This window comes from Anser cygnoides, chromosome 3 (genome assembly GCF_040182565.1).
Source record: "Anser cygnoides isolate HZ-2024a breed goose chromosome 3, Taihu_goose_T2T_genome, whole genome shotgun sequence".
NCBI classification, from domain to species: domain Eukaryota; kingdom Metazoa; phylum Chordata; class Aves; order Anseriformes; family Anatidae; genus Anser; species Anser cygnoides.
Window position 1 is genome coordinate 31136617 of NC_089875.1, and position 17972 is coordinate 31154588.

At 40.2% G+C, this 17972-nt stretch overlaps 1 protein-coding gene across 1 annotated transcript; it reads right to left on the reverse strand.

Moving 5' to 3' along the window:
• Positions 1-328: 328 nt before the first annotated feature.
• Positions 329-17930, reverse strand: SLC4A1AP (solute carrier family 4 member 1 adaptor protein). The gene is made up of 14 exons (XM_013200155.3): positions 17288-17930; positions 16705-16891; positions 15880-16002; positions 15025-15085; positions 14024-14163; positions 13728-13888; positions 12059-12128; positions 8313-8502; positions 7339-7450; positions 6517-6757; positions 5627-5701; positions 4522-4592; positions 2024-2096; positions 329-774 (listed from the first exon to the last, which is right to left on the reverse strand). Exons 1-14 carry the CDS (start codon positions 17789-17791, stop codon positions 725-727), a joined length of 2058 nt encoding a protein of 685 aa, XP_013055609.3. The 5' UTR covers positions 17792-17930; the 3' UTR covers positions 329-724.
• Between the last annotated feature and the right edge of the window lie 42 nt (positions 17931-17972).

Below are 17972 nucleotides of genomic sequence, written 5' to 3' on the forward strand. Positions count from 1 at the left end.
GGTGAAGAACAGGCTACAGTATAAGCAGCCTTTCGCAGGTTATCCTTTCATCGTTTCCTCTGTTATCCTCTAATTTGAGATGGGCAGTGCCATACTCTGCAGTTCTTCTGTGCTTCTACACCTTTATAACAGTATTCTCCTCCCTCCTAGTCCCCTTCCTACCAAGCATTCAGCAGCTGTATTCAAAAACCTCCATCAGGGAGGACTGAAACACTTTTCTTCTTGAAGTAGAAGTCTCTGCCCGCCCCCCCCCCCCCCAATGAAAAATGTGAGTTTCGAAGTCTGTTTGCCCTGATGATATTTTCAAATAGCAGCAACAGAAGCAAAATGGTAGTGTGTCTCATTTTAATTGCCTAAAACCAACATGAATGAAATTTATCAGTCCTGTATGCATGGAGTTGCTTTTTTTTTTAAATATATTTAAAATACTTTTTATATTTTTATTTACAAAAGGATAAACAAGTCTGTGGTTTCACACTAAACAAAAAAAGAACAAGGCTAATAGCAGAAGAAAGAGACAGAAGAATGCGTGGGCTCAGGAATCTTTAAAAAAAGTATTTGGAAGACAAGCAACAGAGGACACACAGGGATGGCTAACAGCCAGCATGGCTGGAATCGGGTCTGAAAAAAACATCTTTTATCCCTCAATAACGAGTGGACTCAATAAAGAGTCCGAAGCAGAGCAGTCCTTCAAACCTCAGATCTGCTTTCTGGAGCTTGAAGCTTAGTAGCCATACTTTTCGTTGAGATGAGTCTTGCCATCACCGCTCTGACCTAATGGACAAAGATAAAGAGTTACTTTAAAGAAAAAACAAATGAACATAAAAACAAACAAACAAAACAACGTAAGAACCCCACAACCAACCAACCACCAATAACAAACAAAAAAAAACACCCCAAAAATTAGTCCAATACAAGTTTATAGGACAAGTATTAAATAGTCTCTAGGCAGCACCTGTCAGATAGGCATAAAACCCAGACAGGATATTACAGTCCAAATTGTCTTTTTATTTACAACTTGTCTAACATTACTAACACTGTCAAGATTACATCATCTATTCATGCTTTATTTTTTTTCCTAGTGTACTCATTATGCCAACTTAGAAGATAAATCTGGTTATTAGCAGGTAGAGACAGGAAAACGAGCTCCCTCTGATGGACACAGGTTGCTTGGCTACACTAGATCAGACCTCTGTGTTACTGAAGCAGGCATTTTGCTCCAGCTGATTCACATGCCAGGAAGGCTTCACCAGGTTATAGTTTTTCTTCACTGAAATTTATTCTCATTTTTCATATTGTCTTTGGAACCTGTCGACATTATCAGGTTGCAACAGCTTCAACAAAAATTATAATGATGGATCTACCAAATGAAAGCTAAGCTTTGATCTCACAATGAAAACTTAAGTGCAAGAAAATGGATTTTCAGTTTTGGAGCCACTGCAAATTCAATACATTGTTAAGAATAACCCCACTTAACTAAAAACACTCTAAAACTAAAATTAAAAAAAAAAGTTCAATTTTAACATGTACTAAATGTGTGTATCAATTATTCAGCATCTTCAAAGAGTTAGCAAGACTTTTCTCCAAAAACGACCCAAAGTCTTTACTGCAAAAATCTGCAAAAAAATTTCATATGTCACAGGCTTCTATGAAAATTGAGAATACTAATATTGCTGGAGCATTTATTCTTGGTGAAGCTTTGAGCTTTTCTTTTAACTAGATACCTGTATCGCTATATGCAAACGGAGTTAGGTCTCTCAAATGTTACAGAACTGAAAGACAAACTTCAGGTGCATCTGTCCACTGAGATGAAGCTGCTACAGATAAGGTCAGCATTTCACAACAAGAATTGCATGGAGATACAAGAAATAAATATGGGGCATAACATGCCAAAAAACATCAGGTTCTCAGTAAGTATTCCCACATTACTTTTTCCCCCCTCAACGCATTACAAAGACACCCTGACTACTTGTTAGGTATATTCTTGAGTTATAGGAATAAAACCCAAAGAAATGGTCAATACCTGCAGGAGGAACCCACATGCAGTAGTCTGGGTCATCATCTGGGTAATGTGAAGAAAAGAAAGGTGGTTGGACCTGCAAAAGGAGAAAAGATTCTTAAGGTGCTGCACCCTTTCAGCAATGTGTCACAGCCACTAAGTCTCTCAGTTATTCAAAAGACAAATGCTGAGCAGTGTGGGTTATTTCTACACGGCCATGGACAAAAAATATAGTTCAGAGGAAAGAAAAATATATAGTAAACTCTCAAATTGATCCAATTTATTCCCAGTATAGTCACAGAGCCATAGAAACATTAGTTAGAAAGGACCTCTGGAGATCAACGAGTCCAAACTCCATCTCAGAATAGGTCCATTGCCAACACCAAATCAGGTCATCCATGGTCTTCAGAGAGCAGATCTGGGCAGACTAGTCAGGGGAGATAAATGTAATGCAAAACTCTACAGCTTTATTGAATAACAGAAGCGTATATGACAACTTTTGGTTTCAAAGAGATCTCTCCCACTGCTTTCCACAGCTCCGCTTCTGGACAGTTTAATTGCCTCATCCTAATGTTTGTTACTGTCATTTGACACTGAGTTTCTTTACACAGGGAAAAGCTTTAGAGTAGGATTTTTAAGAAGTGCTTTAGTGATTTCAAAGCACAATCCCACCGAAAACTTTAGTTTCAAGGTGACTTTTGAAAGTATATAAAGTATATAAAAGTTCAGCTATCTTGTCTTTTGAAAAGCTAAGTTACCCTTATACAAGAAAACCCAATTTTTTCAGGTCTCACTGGCATCACTGAAATGTTTAAAGCAAACAGAAACAGGTCACTTGCAATTCAAATGTTGACACAGCAGTGTCTTTTTATCCCCAGCTTTTTAAGTTTTGCCACATTGGCATCATTTTCTCAAGTTTTGTTTTCAACTACTGCAGGTAGCTAACAAAAAAAGTCTCACTCTACAGTTTTTTGATATTTTAAGAGCTCAAAATGTGCCCATCAGTGCTCAGCACTGATTTGCATTACTCTGTAGTATCATGACAGTCTTAAGTTACGCAGTTGAAACAATTTTTCATTCCCTCAAAAACAAACAAAACAAACAAACAAACAAACCTATTTCTCTTCCCCAAATTAACCTCTAAAAGAGTTTGTTTGTATCACTAATGTTTGGAAAACATTAGACTGTGGAGTTGAACAGTTGTTAAGTATGACTTGTGAACAGCCACTTAAAAAATAGATTTTTCCAGTTTTGCATTATTCAAAGTTATTTCTCAAATATGAAAAGAGAAAAAAACATAAGGAGAATTCTGCTTGATATTTTCCATGCAAGAAAATGAGCCCAATGGTAGACAGGGCATGTGGAAAAAGTGATTTGTAATGGGAGCGAGAACACAGCTAAGCCATCTGGTATTTGGGGAATGCTCAGTGTTAGAGTGAACTCTCTGCTGATGGGAGGTGCTGACTTGACTGCCTTAGTGTGAATGCAGGAAAACAAGGCAGCTTCTCATAGAAAGGGTATACACTGGGCTCTAACAGAGTAAATTTACTCTTGCTTTCTTTATCAACGTACTTTAGGCCAGCAACAAAGAATAATACTAGAGGCTGTGCCTGCCCAGTCCTTGGGTCCTCTGCCAAGAGCAGCAAGAGCAGCAGCAGCTAGCGCACACATGCTTCAGGGAGTTACGTTTCTTTAAGCAGGTGGAGCAGGACTAAAATTCAATGGTCACCACAAAAAAACGTCCTAATGCTCAGAACTCATGGCCCATCAACTACGGTAATCTTCTTTGATGGCAGCCAGTGTTATGGTGGGATGCATTCTGAAGGGAAGAGCCTCACAATAATCACTAGGCTAAGAGCATGCCGTCAGAGAAGTTTCTTCCCAATTCCAGGAATGCAACCACTACCTGTGTCCCAAAATGTGGAAAGCTCACATACTTTACATTTTGCTACAAATCTTATGAATGGGAAGCACATCACACACACTCAAATTCAATAATAATTGGGTTGCAAAATACAATAGTCTTATTAGATATTTCTCTTACCATATCTTACAGAGAAGGAAGAAAACTACAGTTTTAGTCCAGCATGTTCTGTGCCAGCCAATACATGTTTCCCAAGCTACTCTCCATGGAAGTTTTGCAAAGTCACCTTGAAAGCCCAGAGAGCACCAGTGTTCTACAACACTTGTGCTACAGGTGAAGATGCAATTCACAACAGCTTAGCATCAGCTTTGCCAAGTGAAAAGCTGGAAAAAACAATTCTGTGTTTCAATTGAGAACCTTTGTTTATTTCCTACAGCTTCACAGAACCCCTGTCATGCTTGAAATGCTCTGCCTTCTCACTGGAGACTCCAAAAGCTGTGTCCAATGGTAGTGTGTAGTTCTACATTTGGGAATCACTCAGCAAAAAAGCACTACCAAAGGCCCACTCAACCCAATTGTTACTATTTCACTAATAAGGAGCCGACTAAATGATTCCTTGAAATTCTTAGGCTCTAGGAGTCACAGTATCATAACTGACCTTGCTTGAGCTATTAGTTTTCTTAGCTTTCTCGGATGTCTCTTCAGGTTCCTTGCACAATGCCTCAGATGCTGACAAAAAAAAATGTTTTATGACACATCATAAAATGACCAATTCTATCACAAATAAGCTTATAGAAAACTCACATAAAGATGAATACTTCCAAAAAGGAAATCCAAGACAACTCACTGCAAAACCATTCATATTTATGACTGCTGAACATCTTTTTGTTTTCCATAGATCTATTAACTCATGCTTAATACACTCGCAGTCCCCAAACCGAATGCAGTTTTATGAGGTCCTCTATTTGGTATTCTGCAAAATCCTTTTAGTTAATGGCAGATGTTGATTTTCTATGAGATACTCTCTATCTGTAATCACTACAGTGACTGATTTAGACATAAACTGTAGAAAATGTACAGAATCAACATCCTTTAAAAAAAATCATTTTACAGTAACATATGTGAGGGGAAGGCAAAGACAGAAGTATGCCTGGCTTTTCTGCCGCTTAATCTATGAAATATTGACTTTTTTGAGTTAAGTCCATGGTTATTATCATAAGGACAGGAAAACATACTCTTAAGACTCTGAGTTAGGAAAGAAGAAAATTCATACAGATCTCCTCCAGATGTTCATTGCACCATACACTGCCTACATTTTGAGAATCTTTTTTTTTGTGTGTGCATGCGTACGAGCAGAGGGGTCATCTGGGTCATTAAGAGTTAACACTACAGAAGGACAGAACCTTCCCTTTACGAAGTGACACGAGCTATTACTGCAAGAGAATAAGGGGAAAGAAGCATTATGTTTATGCTCCTAAATTATAACAACTTTTATTCTGCACATTTATTAAAAAAAAAAAGAATCTCTCTGCAGTTAGTGACTACAAAAAAGCAAGGAGATCTGAAACAGCTGAAATGGCTTGTCTTTGCCGTACATTTAGCACTGCCCAAACAGAACAATTCTTCATTTGAATTCTAGATTCTTACTTTAGACTCTACAGTTAGGCTTAGGCTCTTTCTACTGACAAAAAAGCAGTAACTCCTTTAGGCAGTTTCTGAACCTACATGCTAGTGTACAATAGCCTCCAAACTGTACAGCTCACCTTGAGATTTCTCTAGCGAGGGTCCCATCTGAGATTTATTTCTTAGTATCTTTGGCTCAGGCAGAATATTAACCCCTGTAAAATAAATAAAAAGGAGTATTAGGTGAATGCTCTGCACTAACTCTGATGAGTAGGAGTGCTAGCCTCCCTGAGAAACATTTTTGAAGGGAACTCTGAGCTATGTTTGTTTCAGGAAGAATTCTTCTCTTAAAAGTTCTCTAAATTCCTTCATTCAAGTCTATCACAATACACTATTAAAGGAAAATTTATGACCAGTTAAAATATACTTTTCAATAGCAACCTGTCCAGCATTAGGACGAGAAGATAGAATTCGGTTTCTGTCAAACACACTATTTATGGAGAAACATCATTACTAAGATTTTAAATACATCAAGTTAATATATAGAAGGATGGGTTACAGATAAACCACACAGATGCAAAGAAGATGCTTCTTCCTTCCTATTTTTAAAATTATTTTTCCTCCTTACAAGCTGGTCTGAAGCTTTACACAGGCATTTGTTTTCTTATTAAGTCACTCCCCCTGCCAACAACACATTGCATTTATTACCATATGGACACTCAATCTAAAGAAAGCAGGGCTTATCAAAATAGGACCTTCCTTGAGTCCAGGAGACTTACTTCTATTTTACCAAAAGCATGAAAATATGACTGCCAAGTAGAGTCCCAACCTGAAGCAGGTATAACTTTCACCTGTTTCTCATCTGTTTTCACCTAGATACTGGGTTCAAGGCAAAATTTATGGAAAAGCTATATACACACTGCTGGAAAACCTGTGACACAAGCTTTAGGAGATTCACATGGCTCAGGAAAAAAAAAAAAGTACTTATAGACTCAGCCTCACTACTGGAAAAATCAAAACCCATGCTTACCATCCTGAAGGGATTGTAGCTTCTCATTATTGCACGTAGAACCATTGGGATCATTAATTTCTTCTCCTGTTTCTTCCTCTGTTGTTATTTTCATTTCCACATCTGATGCTCTGCTGTTTACTGCATCTGCTTCCTGCTCCTCCTCCATTTCTTCCTCTTCTTCCTCCTCCTCTTCCTCTGGTCCATCATCTTTCATTTTTAACAAGTTTTCAGGGATAACTGGACGCTTATCAGGCAATTTCTGCAGGACAAAGACTTGTGCATCAGTGCCAGAACAACATGAAAGTAGATGTCACGGAGATTCATTACAGGAGAAAACAGGCATGCTACAGTCACAGAGGCAGCTGGTAGGGAAACACTCACAGGATGAAGAATAGTTAGGTTTTAAGGAAAGAGATTTTGGTAGAGATGGAAGGGGAAAAAAAAGATGTTCAGCCCACAGGCGAGAGTGCAGTCTTTTCATAAAAGGGACACTGGAAGCTGAATCAATCTTGGATACGATCTTAGCTAAAAGATCATGAAAAACAAAAGAAAGTAAAGGACTAGCTGCTGATGTATAGCAGTCATTCAGTCTGACATCACCAGACTGCCTCTACTTGGATCAATGCCTTTTAACTGCAGCTGTGCCCCAGAAGATTGATTGCACGAGGGCACAGAATGGCTACTGCTGGCAGCAAACAACATCTGGCAGACACTGCTTGCTGCCCCGTGCACTCTTCCACTCCTGTGGGCTTGCTCCTCCATGCGAGATGACATGGTTGCCACCTGTAGGCTCCATAGCCTCAGATGTCTAAGAACTAGTGTCTGACTTGGAGCACTTACCCCTAGGCTTCCAGTTTTCAGCTTGAATTTGCTCCCTCCTTTCATTGCACCGAAGAGAGGCAGGGCAATCTTTTTAGGCTTGCTGTCTGCTTCCAGACTGTAACTCCCACTCCTAATAAAAAATAGTTACAAAGAAAAACAGTATTTAAAGTACCAAACAAGTCTTATACATACGTATGCAAAACCCCTGCAAAATGGAGGTGAATATATAAAAGTCCTTCTATTTCTTTCAAACTTGCAGCATCCAAGGAGGATGTTTCAGGATATGACTCCTCCATACTACGTGCATGCTGCAGGAGTCAGACACTTGCCATAACAGAAAGAAAAAGCAAAAAGAAAAAAAAACAACAAACCACACTTATCAGACTCCCTCAAATTCAAATACATAAACATACATATATGCATAATATATCTGTAAATATATAAACACAGTCAGAGGCTGAACTTCAATTTAAGTAAATTAAGTAATTAAACCTCTAATCAAGTTGCCACTAGTAAACAATGAACCCAGCACACACCCTCTTGAATTGCAGCAGCATTGCTAAGCAGTAGCTGAACAGCCACTGCATTTGACTTCTGGATATATTTCACAAAGTGATTTTCATATTATTTGAAGTACTGTAAAACTCTTCAGTTCCTTTTGGATGGAGGTTGTAGTACAAAAAAAAAAAATATATATATGTATGCTGACACCATGATTCCAGCCCCTTCTTGCTCCTCGTCCCAGTGTAGGTTCAATTTACTCCACTGTTGCTGTGCATCTGCCTCAACCTCAGATGCAGCAGTGGCCAGAAGGCACAGAAGCTTGTTGGAGAGATGAACTAGGAAGCATTGAAGGCACTGCTGCCTTTGCATTTGGAAAACTGTCTACATACTGGGGGTGCAAGATTGCCTATGAGAAGTAACAACAGTGGAAGTAATTAAAAAAAAAAAAAGAAAAAGAAAAAAAACAACAAACTTTAGCCAAGACTTACGGGGGCTTCAGCTCAGGCAGTTCTGTAGGCTTGACAAGCTTTATTAACCCTTTCAGTCTCTGCTGCTCTTTCCTCAGTTCAAACGATCGCAAGTGAAGTTTCTTTCGAGTCACGTTGTCTAAGGTGCACCCTGACTTTATTTCGGTCATGAATTCATCCAAGGAATCTTGAGCTGCTGGCTGGGACTGGCCTAGGCAAGATAACGATAAGACACATATTGTTATACTCAAGTCCTACCTTTAGAGGATAAAGGATATATGAATGACTATCCTCTCTGTGAGATTTTTTTGAATGGTGAAATAATGGAGGCTGATAGCCCTAGAAAGATGAAAGCTTTTCTCTTAACAAAGTCCAGCAGTAAATCTTAATCCACTCAGATGAAAAAGCCTCTCAAAATTGAATGTTTCTTTATGAGAAAGTCTGTCTGCATTCTAGGTTGCTCATCTCAATTCAAGATCTGCTGTCCCTAAAAAAAAAAAAAAAGGTGCCTTTTGGGTCCTTTTTATAGTCACGGACTAAAATAAACACAGCTACAAGAAATCCTACAACACCACATGGGAAATCCCATTTTGACTTTCCCAGGATGTTTATGTAACAATGTCTGCAAACCTAAAAATGAAATAACTGACACATGATGCTGTCTTCCACTCCTGAATGACTGAGTGCATATGAGAATAATTGTATATGTTAAGACAATCACACAAGATTTATCTTTGTTTTGGTCTGATTTTCTAACAGAAAAACACTGCTCTGTATTTGAGAAAAACAAAAAGACAGTCCTTCTACTCCACCTGACTTCAAACAAAAATATTTCTATGCATATTTAACTAATTAAAATAAAACTGGAGGAAAAAACTCTCTAACAACAAAGAAAAGTAAATACACAATTCTAACACATGGATTTAGAAAACAAACAGAAGAACAGGAAAACTCCTGAAGCACTGTTCAAGCCCAAGAAAGGAATTTTATATTTTTCTCAAAAGTAACTTTGAGACAAAGAAAAACGTTGTTGTTAGAATTATATCGAGCTTTTTGATAGGCAGTTTTCTGCCTTTTATTGTTATATAAAGTTGGCAAATCTGATATTTATTTGTGGCTTTAATACATGCACAAGGATAATTCTGTGACCAATGAGTTATTTTTAATTCTGTTTACCTTATTAAGAGCATATATTTGAGCAGTTTTACATAACATTTAATATTTACACAAATGTCTAAGACGACTAACATTTTCAAATGCACTTAACTGAAAAGAGTATTTCTGATCTAGAGAAAAAAAACAGTTTTCACAAACATATGAAAGCCACGACAGCAACTGAAGACATACAGGATTGATAGGCTCTGAAAGATAAGAGCATCCACCTCCAACCAAATATAAATGACAATGAAATATGTTATAAAAGAAATTCAGATACCCTTCTTTTTCCTAACTATTTTGAGCTTAGACAAAAATGATCAATGAAAAAGCCTTGTTAATAAACAGTCTGAACCACCTCACAGCCTAGAGTCAAGAGGAGCAGTCATTTAAACATCAAAGGTAACATTTCATGCTTGGTCAGGTAATTTGGAACAATTAAAGGAACTGCAGTTCTACAGCTCACCATTTTAGCCCCAAAAGAGTGCATGAGCACTTCACTGATCTTCAGAGATTCTGATCACTGTTCTCGCAAACAGGATTCTCTGCCTGATTCCACCAACGCTGCCTCAGATCAGGTAGTTGAGCTTACCGGGTTAGTTAGCATTCAGCATCTGTTGCAGCACTATTCCACAATGCTTAAGGAAAATTTGCTATTGCTAAGAGGTGAATCAATCATGGCTATTATACTTTACATTCGGGGGGGGCGGGTTGTGGGGGAGGGAAAGCTATAGAGCTTTTTACTGCACCAAGAACTTATCAATTTTCTTCTGAACAGGCAAAAGTGAGACTGAAGAGCTCTGTGTGTTTGATTTTCGTTCAGTTACATCAGTAACAGAGACACCAAGTCAGTCCATCAGTAGTTAGTTCTGAAGAACTCTAAAGAACAATTTATGAACTTTCACTGAGATCTTTTCAACAATCACTTAAACTCTCCAAGTGCTTGGTAAGAGGTGTTGCAATTTAGCCTGTCGTTCACTCACTGGTCCCACTACACTCTGGCCCCTAGGCTACAAATGATCATTTAGAGCAAGCCGAAGTGCGTTAAGGTTTCAGAACCGTATGGAATACCGCAACTTTGCCAGACAGCTCAAGGGAGTAATAAGAGTCACCTGTGATCAATACGCACGCTCCTGGCTTATACTTGTATTCCTCGTCTGTGATTAAATCTGAGAAAACACAAGTAACTAGAACACACGCACACAAACCGATGACTGAACATTTGCTACGTTTTATCCTGGTCTAGTTTTAGGAAATTTGCATTCGAAACTGAATCACGCTGTATTGCAATACCTTGCAGGCTGTTGTTGGGCCTAGTAATTAACTGATGAGATTTCAGTATTTCTAAGCCTCTAAAGCAGTTATGTAACCAGTTACAATTCACCAAGCCATGATAACATATCATTAGAATTATATGGTGTTAGCAGAAGTCTACAAATGAACTGATTCTTGGTTCTTTCTAGTCTCTTACAACTGTTCTTGTTGAGAAACAGTAACGGAAGAAACAAAGGCTTCATGACACAAGTGCTTGGCATTACCCGTCATAGGCAATATAAAGCATTAGCTTCTCCTACTAGTTGATCAGGAACTACTTATCAGTAAAGTCATGCTGAAAACAATTACTTCAAAGACAGTGAACTGACCCATCAGTCAGAATGCTCACTGGAACAGTAAGGTTTTCTCAACAGCGATCTGGTAGAATCAATCACCAACAAAAATGCTCATACAAATGAGTTTGGGTGTAGCATTAAGTAAGAAAGAAATGTGCCCATATAATTCACAAAAGATAGCACTGCTGTCAGATTGCTGCTAGGCTTCTTGAAGAAGCTCTGACAAACAGATGTTGCAGCCTTTATTAAAGTCAACTCTGTTAGAAAGCGTTTTGTATGATGAACCAACCTAAATACGTTTCCTTCATGCCTTCCTTCCACAAGACATCATCAGTAATTTAAAGCAAAACGCACCTCATGTAGTGTGCTTTTAAATCTAAGTTACTAGCAGGCACATTCCCCACTTGCTGGAAAGGCTCTGCCTTCACACACAGACAATTCTAGAAACCTGAATGGCTCCCTCATAAGCTAGAAAGCTCACTGAACACGTGAGCTAAGCATCGACTACTTTAACTCCACATTTCTCTTTTCCTACCTTTTCAAGGTGTATTTGCAACAACAGAAGCAAAATAAAAGATACTGTCTTTTCTCTGCCACTTGTTTGTTCTTCCCTTACAGATGGTTTTGGAGGGAATGGAAAAATGTGGTCCTTGAAGTGGGTCAGTTTCACTATAATGGGTAGATAAACAGTAATAATGCCCACCCTGTTATGCTCCAGGAACTTGTATACTCTCCTCCTTATCTTAGACATGGGATACTTTTGGAGAAAGCCGCATTCATTAGCAAATGACTACGCACACAGTACATAACCAACTGGATTAAGAGCATTAAGTATCTTCTCCAGATAACTCAATCACCTGCAAATCTTCCTGCCTCTTTGTGGAAAGCAGACATACAAAAAAATGCATGTAAGATGCATGATTCTATGATATCTGTAAGATAGATTTTCTTTTTTTTTTTTTTTAAATGGAGAACACTATATTCAGAGACTTCACATCTTACCTTTCCCTGAAGCCTTCAGCTTTTCTGTTATCTCAAGGAGCTCGTTTTCAGATTCCTTTAGCTTTGCGACCTATGAGAGAAAAGATCTCCTAAGCATATGCTTTAACTTCTTTAAAATCTCCATTTAAGAGTTCCTCAAATATCCTACCACATTATCTCCATTTTATTTTTTTTTTAATTTCTGATCTCTGATTGGGAATTACTGGGATGAAAAAATAATCACAGAATCATAGAATATCCCGAGTTGGAAGGGACCCATAAGGATCATCAAGTCCAACTCCTGGCACCACACAGGTCTGCCCAAAAGTTTAGACCATGTGACTAAGTGCACAGTCCATTCGCTTCTTAAATTCAGACAGGCTTGGTGCAGTGACTGCTTCACTGGGGAGCCTGTTCCAGTGTGCAACCACCCTTTCGGTGAAGAACCTCTTCCTGATGTCCAGCCTAAACTTCCCCTGCCTCAGCTTCACACCATTCCCGCGGGTCCTGTCACTGGTGATAACGGAGAATAGGTCACCTGCCTCTCCACTCCCCCTCGCAAGGAGTTTAGATTGTTCTTAAACATATAATATACATATATATATATAGTTTACAGTAGTATACACTATATATAGTGCATATAGATTGTTCTTAAACAATGCATCAAAAATTATTTGAACAGTATGCATATTTATGTTTCAGAAAGTCCTTTCTCATAATGCTTTTATACCACTGTCATGATCCTCCAGCCCGCCCTACTCCCACCTATTTGCTTCTCCATACACTATTGTCTGTGTAGGACTTTTAGTTGTCATGCTCGTGTCAGTCCAGTCTGCTTATTCTTTGAAGCAGAATAAGATCCTTCTTTGGTATGTGCCCTGTGAACTTGAAAGCTTGCAATTATTATCTAGTGCTTTAAAGCTATTTTATGGTACCCTGTTCTCATTCATCCACTGTTGTGATCTATCAAGCAGAAGGCGATATTACACAGACAAAAAAAGAAAGGCAGTATGCTTTCACTGTAATTACCACTTCTTTCAGATATTTATAGATACTGTGAACAAAGTAAAAAAAGCTCTATTTAAAGTTGCAAAATTCTCCTGCCTCTCCTAGTTTATGACAAATTAAGTCTTGTATGCAGCGACAGAACCTCAAAAATCAAACGCTGGTCTCTGGAGAAGACAAACCACAAGCAGCTGCAAACTACTTTTTTGCAGGCTGACTTGGCCTTAAGCCATGAAAATCCCTGACAACAAGGTATTTCATTTTTCACAGCCAGTTATCCCTTTTGCTTAAGGTAGCAGATACGCATCAGTTAGTAGCAGTAACAATGATGTTTCTGTGATGTACACTAAGTATTAAATTGAAGTAACAAATCACTCTCTCACTTTCTGTTGTGTTTAAGAGTTTAAGGTTTCTTCTATATCCCAATTTTTTTTCCTCTCAAAACCTTTAAAAGCCTTTGGTGATTCTACAATCACCAAATCTAACCCCATTCCAATTTATCTTGTCCAATTAATAGATAAGGGTCTCAAATGATACTAGAGTTCAGGCCAACAAAAATAAGACCTGGGGAAAAATATATATATATATATACACACACACACACACATATATATATATATGCTTTCCTTATTAGTAATAAGACATTCATGAAAGAATAGGCCTGGCATTTCATAATTCTTCTTACCAGGGAGTCATAAGTTTCTGGTTTTTCTTCTATTTTACCAGCTTTCTTCATTCTATTCAGTCGCTTCTTTTCTACAGCACCAGTTCGATCAAGGAAGGTGTCATCGTCACTGTCATAGAAGTCCTCATCTTCCCAATTCTTTGATTTCCTTTTTCGAGATACTGGGAAAGGTTAAGAGAAAAGGTCAGGAACAAAGTGACATACACTGAGAAGTCAAACAAGTTCAAGATAGCAATCTCAAACCCCTAGAGTTTAGGGGCTTTGAGAACCATCACAGCATTTAACTGGTTATTTACCTGCTTCTTGCCTCAGCACTCCCCTAGCATCCAGTAATCTGCAAGCTTCCAATGCACACTGTACCATTGCTTCTTTCTTCTTTCCTGAATGGAGAACCTCTGCCACCAGCTGCTTCCCTGATGCATCATCCACAGGCAACCTGTTCCGTTCAAAGGATCAGAGAATAGCTCCAATACATACAGCCTTTCCTGGATGCTACTCAGATATTGCATTTGTCATGTCGACATTGTTCTTTCCACCTCCCTCTAGTCTTTCTTTTTGTGGGGATTAAATATTTTTACATTTCATTTGACACCCTACTAGTCCAAACATGAGCACAGACTTTCTGTATTTTTTTTATTTCACTAACCCAAACAATAAATCTTTTTCCATTTGTTCAGTTGGGATTACAACAGGTTAAACATCAGTTACGAATCATTTTAAGCATCACCTTGCATCCATGCAACACCAGTAACAAACACGTTATGCCACACTGAAGCAAAGGTTTCTTAAGCAATGAGACATACATGTTGTACCTATCCATTTGAGACCTAATCTGTTGATTTAATTCTACCTCACCTTCTCCAGCCTAATATGAGAATTATGTTAGTTGGCTCTGGAAGGAACCCAACAAAAACTGCTTTATACCATCAAAGAACTGAAATTGGTACAGAGTAGAATATTTTTTCCCCATTAGGAGTTGAAAGATATTGACTCCTGGTTTCTTTTGTATTTCAATTTCATTTATTTCTCAAAACATGGGGAACTGAAAGAACCCGTTTCCTTGCTTTACCAATTTTCACCTCTAAGGTGAACACCAAATGCTGGCAGACCACAAAGAAGTAAAGACACTGAACTAGGTAGGCATTGATCCTTGACCTTCTTCTTCAGTATCAGGACTTTGGTCTAATTCCAGCTGGCCTCCTTGGCAAGCATGATAGATAAGTGATTCCCTCAGCTTTTGTTTGTGAATACAATCGAGCCAGATTCTACACACAGAAATGAATGAATGGATACATACTTGACCCTGCATAGCCAGCTATTGTGCCCACGATCGTCATATTCATATTCTAACTCTTCTCCTAGAGAGGAAAAGAAAGAAAGTTGGTGTAGTTACCAAAAGTGAAATAAGCAGGTACAATCTTTACAGCTGAGGAGAACATCAGGGTTAGACAAAATAGGCATGATGTTCTTGTGGTATATCAAAGACTGAATGTCTTTTTTTTTTTTGGGCCATGGGATCTTCAGTTCATATTATGCTCATTTAGTTATTTTTCACAATCGAGGTTTTTTCAGATCAAAGATCTGTAAGTGACCTGTTCGGGAATACACAGTTAAAGAAAAAAACCAACCTTGTACCTTCAGGTACTAAAGTAAATGATACTGAAGAATGGACAGTTTGCAATCTGGATTCACAGATATTGTTTACCACAAAGGTTAATTTTTCATGTTAACAAATATACGAGTCATCAGTAAGCTTTGCTAGCAACCAATGGAAGCTTAGGCTAATTCAGTATTGCTTTTTTCTTTTAATACTTTCCAATTCTATCTCTGAACAGCACAGCTTGAAATTTGATGGTTTCGGATTTTTTAATATAGCTTCAAAAGATGGATGTGGCTTGACAGCCACTCCAGAGGAACATAAGATGCCCTCTCCAACTCCCAATTTAGAAGTTAAGAACTAAGTCTTAGCTCTTCAGTGGTGAGCTAAGTTTTTAAAAACAACCCCCTTCTCCCAAAAAACAATGACCAAATAAAAAAGCCCCACCCGCAATGAAACAGAAAAGTTTAGCTTTCACTCTTTAATTTCCAAAGAAAAATATGAGCACAAACACAAAACTTGGCTAAACAAAAATAATTTATAAGTGAAAAGTACCTTCTCTGTCAAAAAAGCCCTGTAGGGCCTTCCTAGGGTCTTTCATATAGAAGGCATCTTGTACATCCTGAAATTCAATAGCAATAGGGTTTTCTTCAGCCTCATCCTCCTCAGCATCCTCTCCTGGAAGAACAATATGCAAACAAGATAGTGAAATGTTAGAATTTGAACACCAGTGTATTTCAACTACTGTCAGTTTGAAAGAAATATCAACTACATCACCCTAAAATTATTTTTCTTAACTTGAATATTGGTTCTGCATCCAAACGAAAAACCCCACTCTTTTGCTATTAGTTCTTCCATTTTAAGATACGGTTTTGCACAGAAACATCACTACAGTTTCAGCACCTTCAAGGGGTTTATGTGCTTACACATTCTCATTTACAAACAAATCATTTTGTACTGAAAAGCTCGTTAATTATAATTTATCTCACTCAGATGTGGAATTCCCGTTAAAAATTTAAGGACAGGCTCACTGCACAGCAGTCTCAAGCAAGTAAATTCAGCCTCTCTGGCCAAAGTGTCAACATCACCGCAAGAACAAAATACACAGCCTAAACTAAAGTCTCAGTTTCCTTTTTGAGGTATAGATAAATTGCTTTTTTCCCTGATTTTAAAAGAAGATCTAGTAAAGTTCTCACCTGGTGTGTTTCGCCTACTCACAGTACTCGTCTTTTTAAAAGGAAAAGGACTTTGTATTTGTACTCAAGAACACCACTGTTTTGGACAATTAGCATCCAGCTGGTACGTCAACCCTAGTATTCCTTGAAAACTCACTTAAAAACCTTCCAAGGTGCACCAGCTGATGTAAGCATCAGTACTTACCCATTCCCCACGAGCAGCTCATATCGGTGTTCTGACTGCTCTCGTTTCTTCTCTCCTCTTTGTCATCTTCCTCATCAGAGTCTTCTCCCAACATTGTCTTTTCTAGTTTCGCTTGCTGCTGCTTGCGCAGCGCCTTCAGCTGAGTCACGGTCAGCTCCGACTCGGACTCCTGGTCCTCCTCGGGTCCCTGTGTCACAAACAGTAACTTTATAGGAGTGTTTTGAAAAGAAATAGTTTCAAGAAGACATGAAAATCACACACGATAACGTTTATAGATTATAATGCCCTTCAAAAAGCGCTCTTCAAACCATTTGTTATGGTTTGCATCAATTTCAACATCGAGAGGAGAAGAAAGAAAGAAATGAGCATTACTTTATACCCGCAGGCCGCTCAAATACAACCGTAAGGGGCACGATGCAAAGATTTCGATGGAGCACAAGGGAGCACTTGAGGAGTGAGCGGCTGACCCCCCTACCGCGTTGGGCACCCCAAGGCCCTCCCGACCTCCCCAAACCTCCCTCGGGGCACAGCCGAGGCACAAGGCCCCCCAGCTAAACAAACGCCAGCGCTTCCCCCGGCCCACCTGCAGCAGGAAGAGGCGGGAGCTGCCGCCGAAGCGGAGCCCGTGGCCCACCCGCACCCGGCAGTAGGTGCGCGGCGGCACCCTCGCCTTGTTGAGGAAGGTGCCGTGGGTGCTGCCCAGGTCGTAGACGTAGAAACCGGCGGCGTCGGAGCCGTCGGGGGAGCTGCCGGGCCCGCGGTACTGCAGCACGGCGTGGTGCCGGGACACCGACGGGTGCTCCAGGGCCAGGGCGCAGCCGGGCAGCCGCCCCGCCAGGAACCAGCTGCCGCCCTCCAGCCGCACCGAGCCCAGCACCACGCCGCCCTTCAGCACCTCCAGCCCGTAGCCGGCGCCGGCCGGAGGGCGGCAGCCCCACGGCGGCTCCTCGTAGCGGGGGGCTGGCGGCGCGGGGCCGGGGCCGGGACCGGGACCAGGACCGGGACCGGCACCGGGTCCGGGTTCGGCTGGCGGCGGGCGGCTCGGCCGCTTGAAGCCGGCCGCCTCCGTCTCGCCGGGCTCCGCCATTTTGTGGCGTCCCTCCCGAAATAGGGTCCTCCGCGGGCGGGCGCCGCGGCTGGGGGAGCGGGGAGGCGGCCGCCGGGAGGCTGCGCCGCTGCTTCGGCCGCCGGCAGCGGGACCCGGGGCGGGGAGCCGGGGGTGGGGGGCGGCAGGCGGCGGTGCTGGGCTGCGAGCCGGGAGCCGGCCG

Bases quoted from the DNA above. Each gene is read 5' to 3' on its own strand.
- SLC4A1AP (XM_013200155.3), bottom strand. From the start codon at position 17,791: ATGGCGGAGCCCGGCGAGACGGAGGCGGCCGGCTTCAAGCGGCCGAGC. The intron at 16,003-16,704 runs GTAAGTACTGAT...TTGTTCTTCCAG, and splicing joins GAGCTGCTCGTGGGGAATGG to GAGAGGATGCTGAGGAGGAT. The intron at 8,503-12,058 runs GTAAGATGTGAA...TATCTTGCCTAG, and splicing joins GCTGAAGGCTTCAGGGAAAG to GCCAGTCCCAGCCAGCAGCT.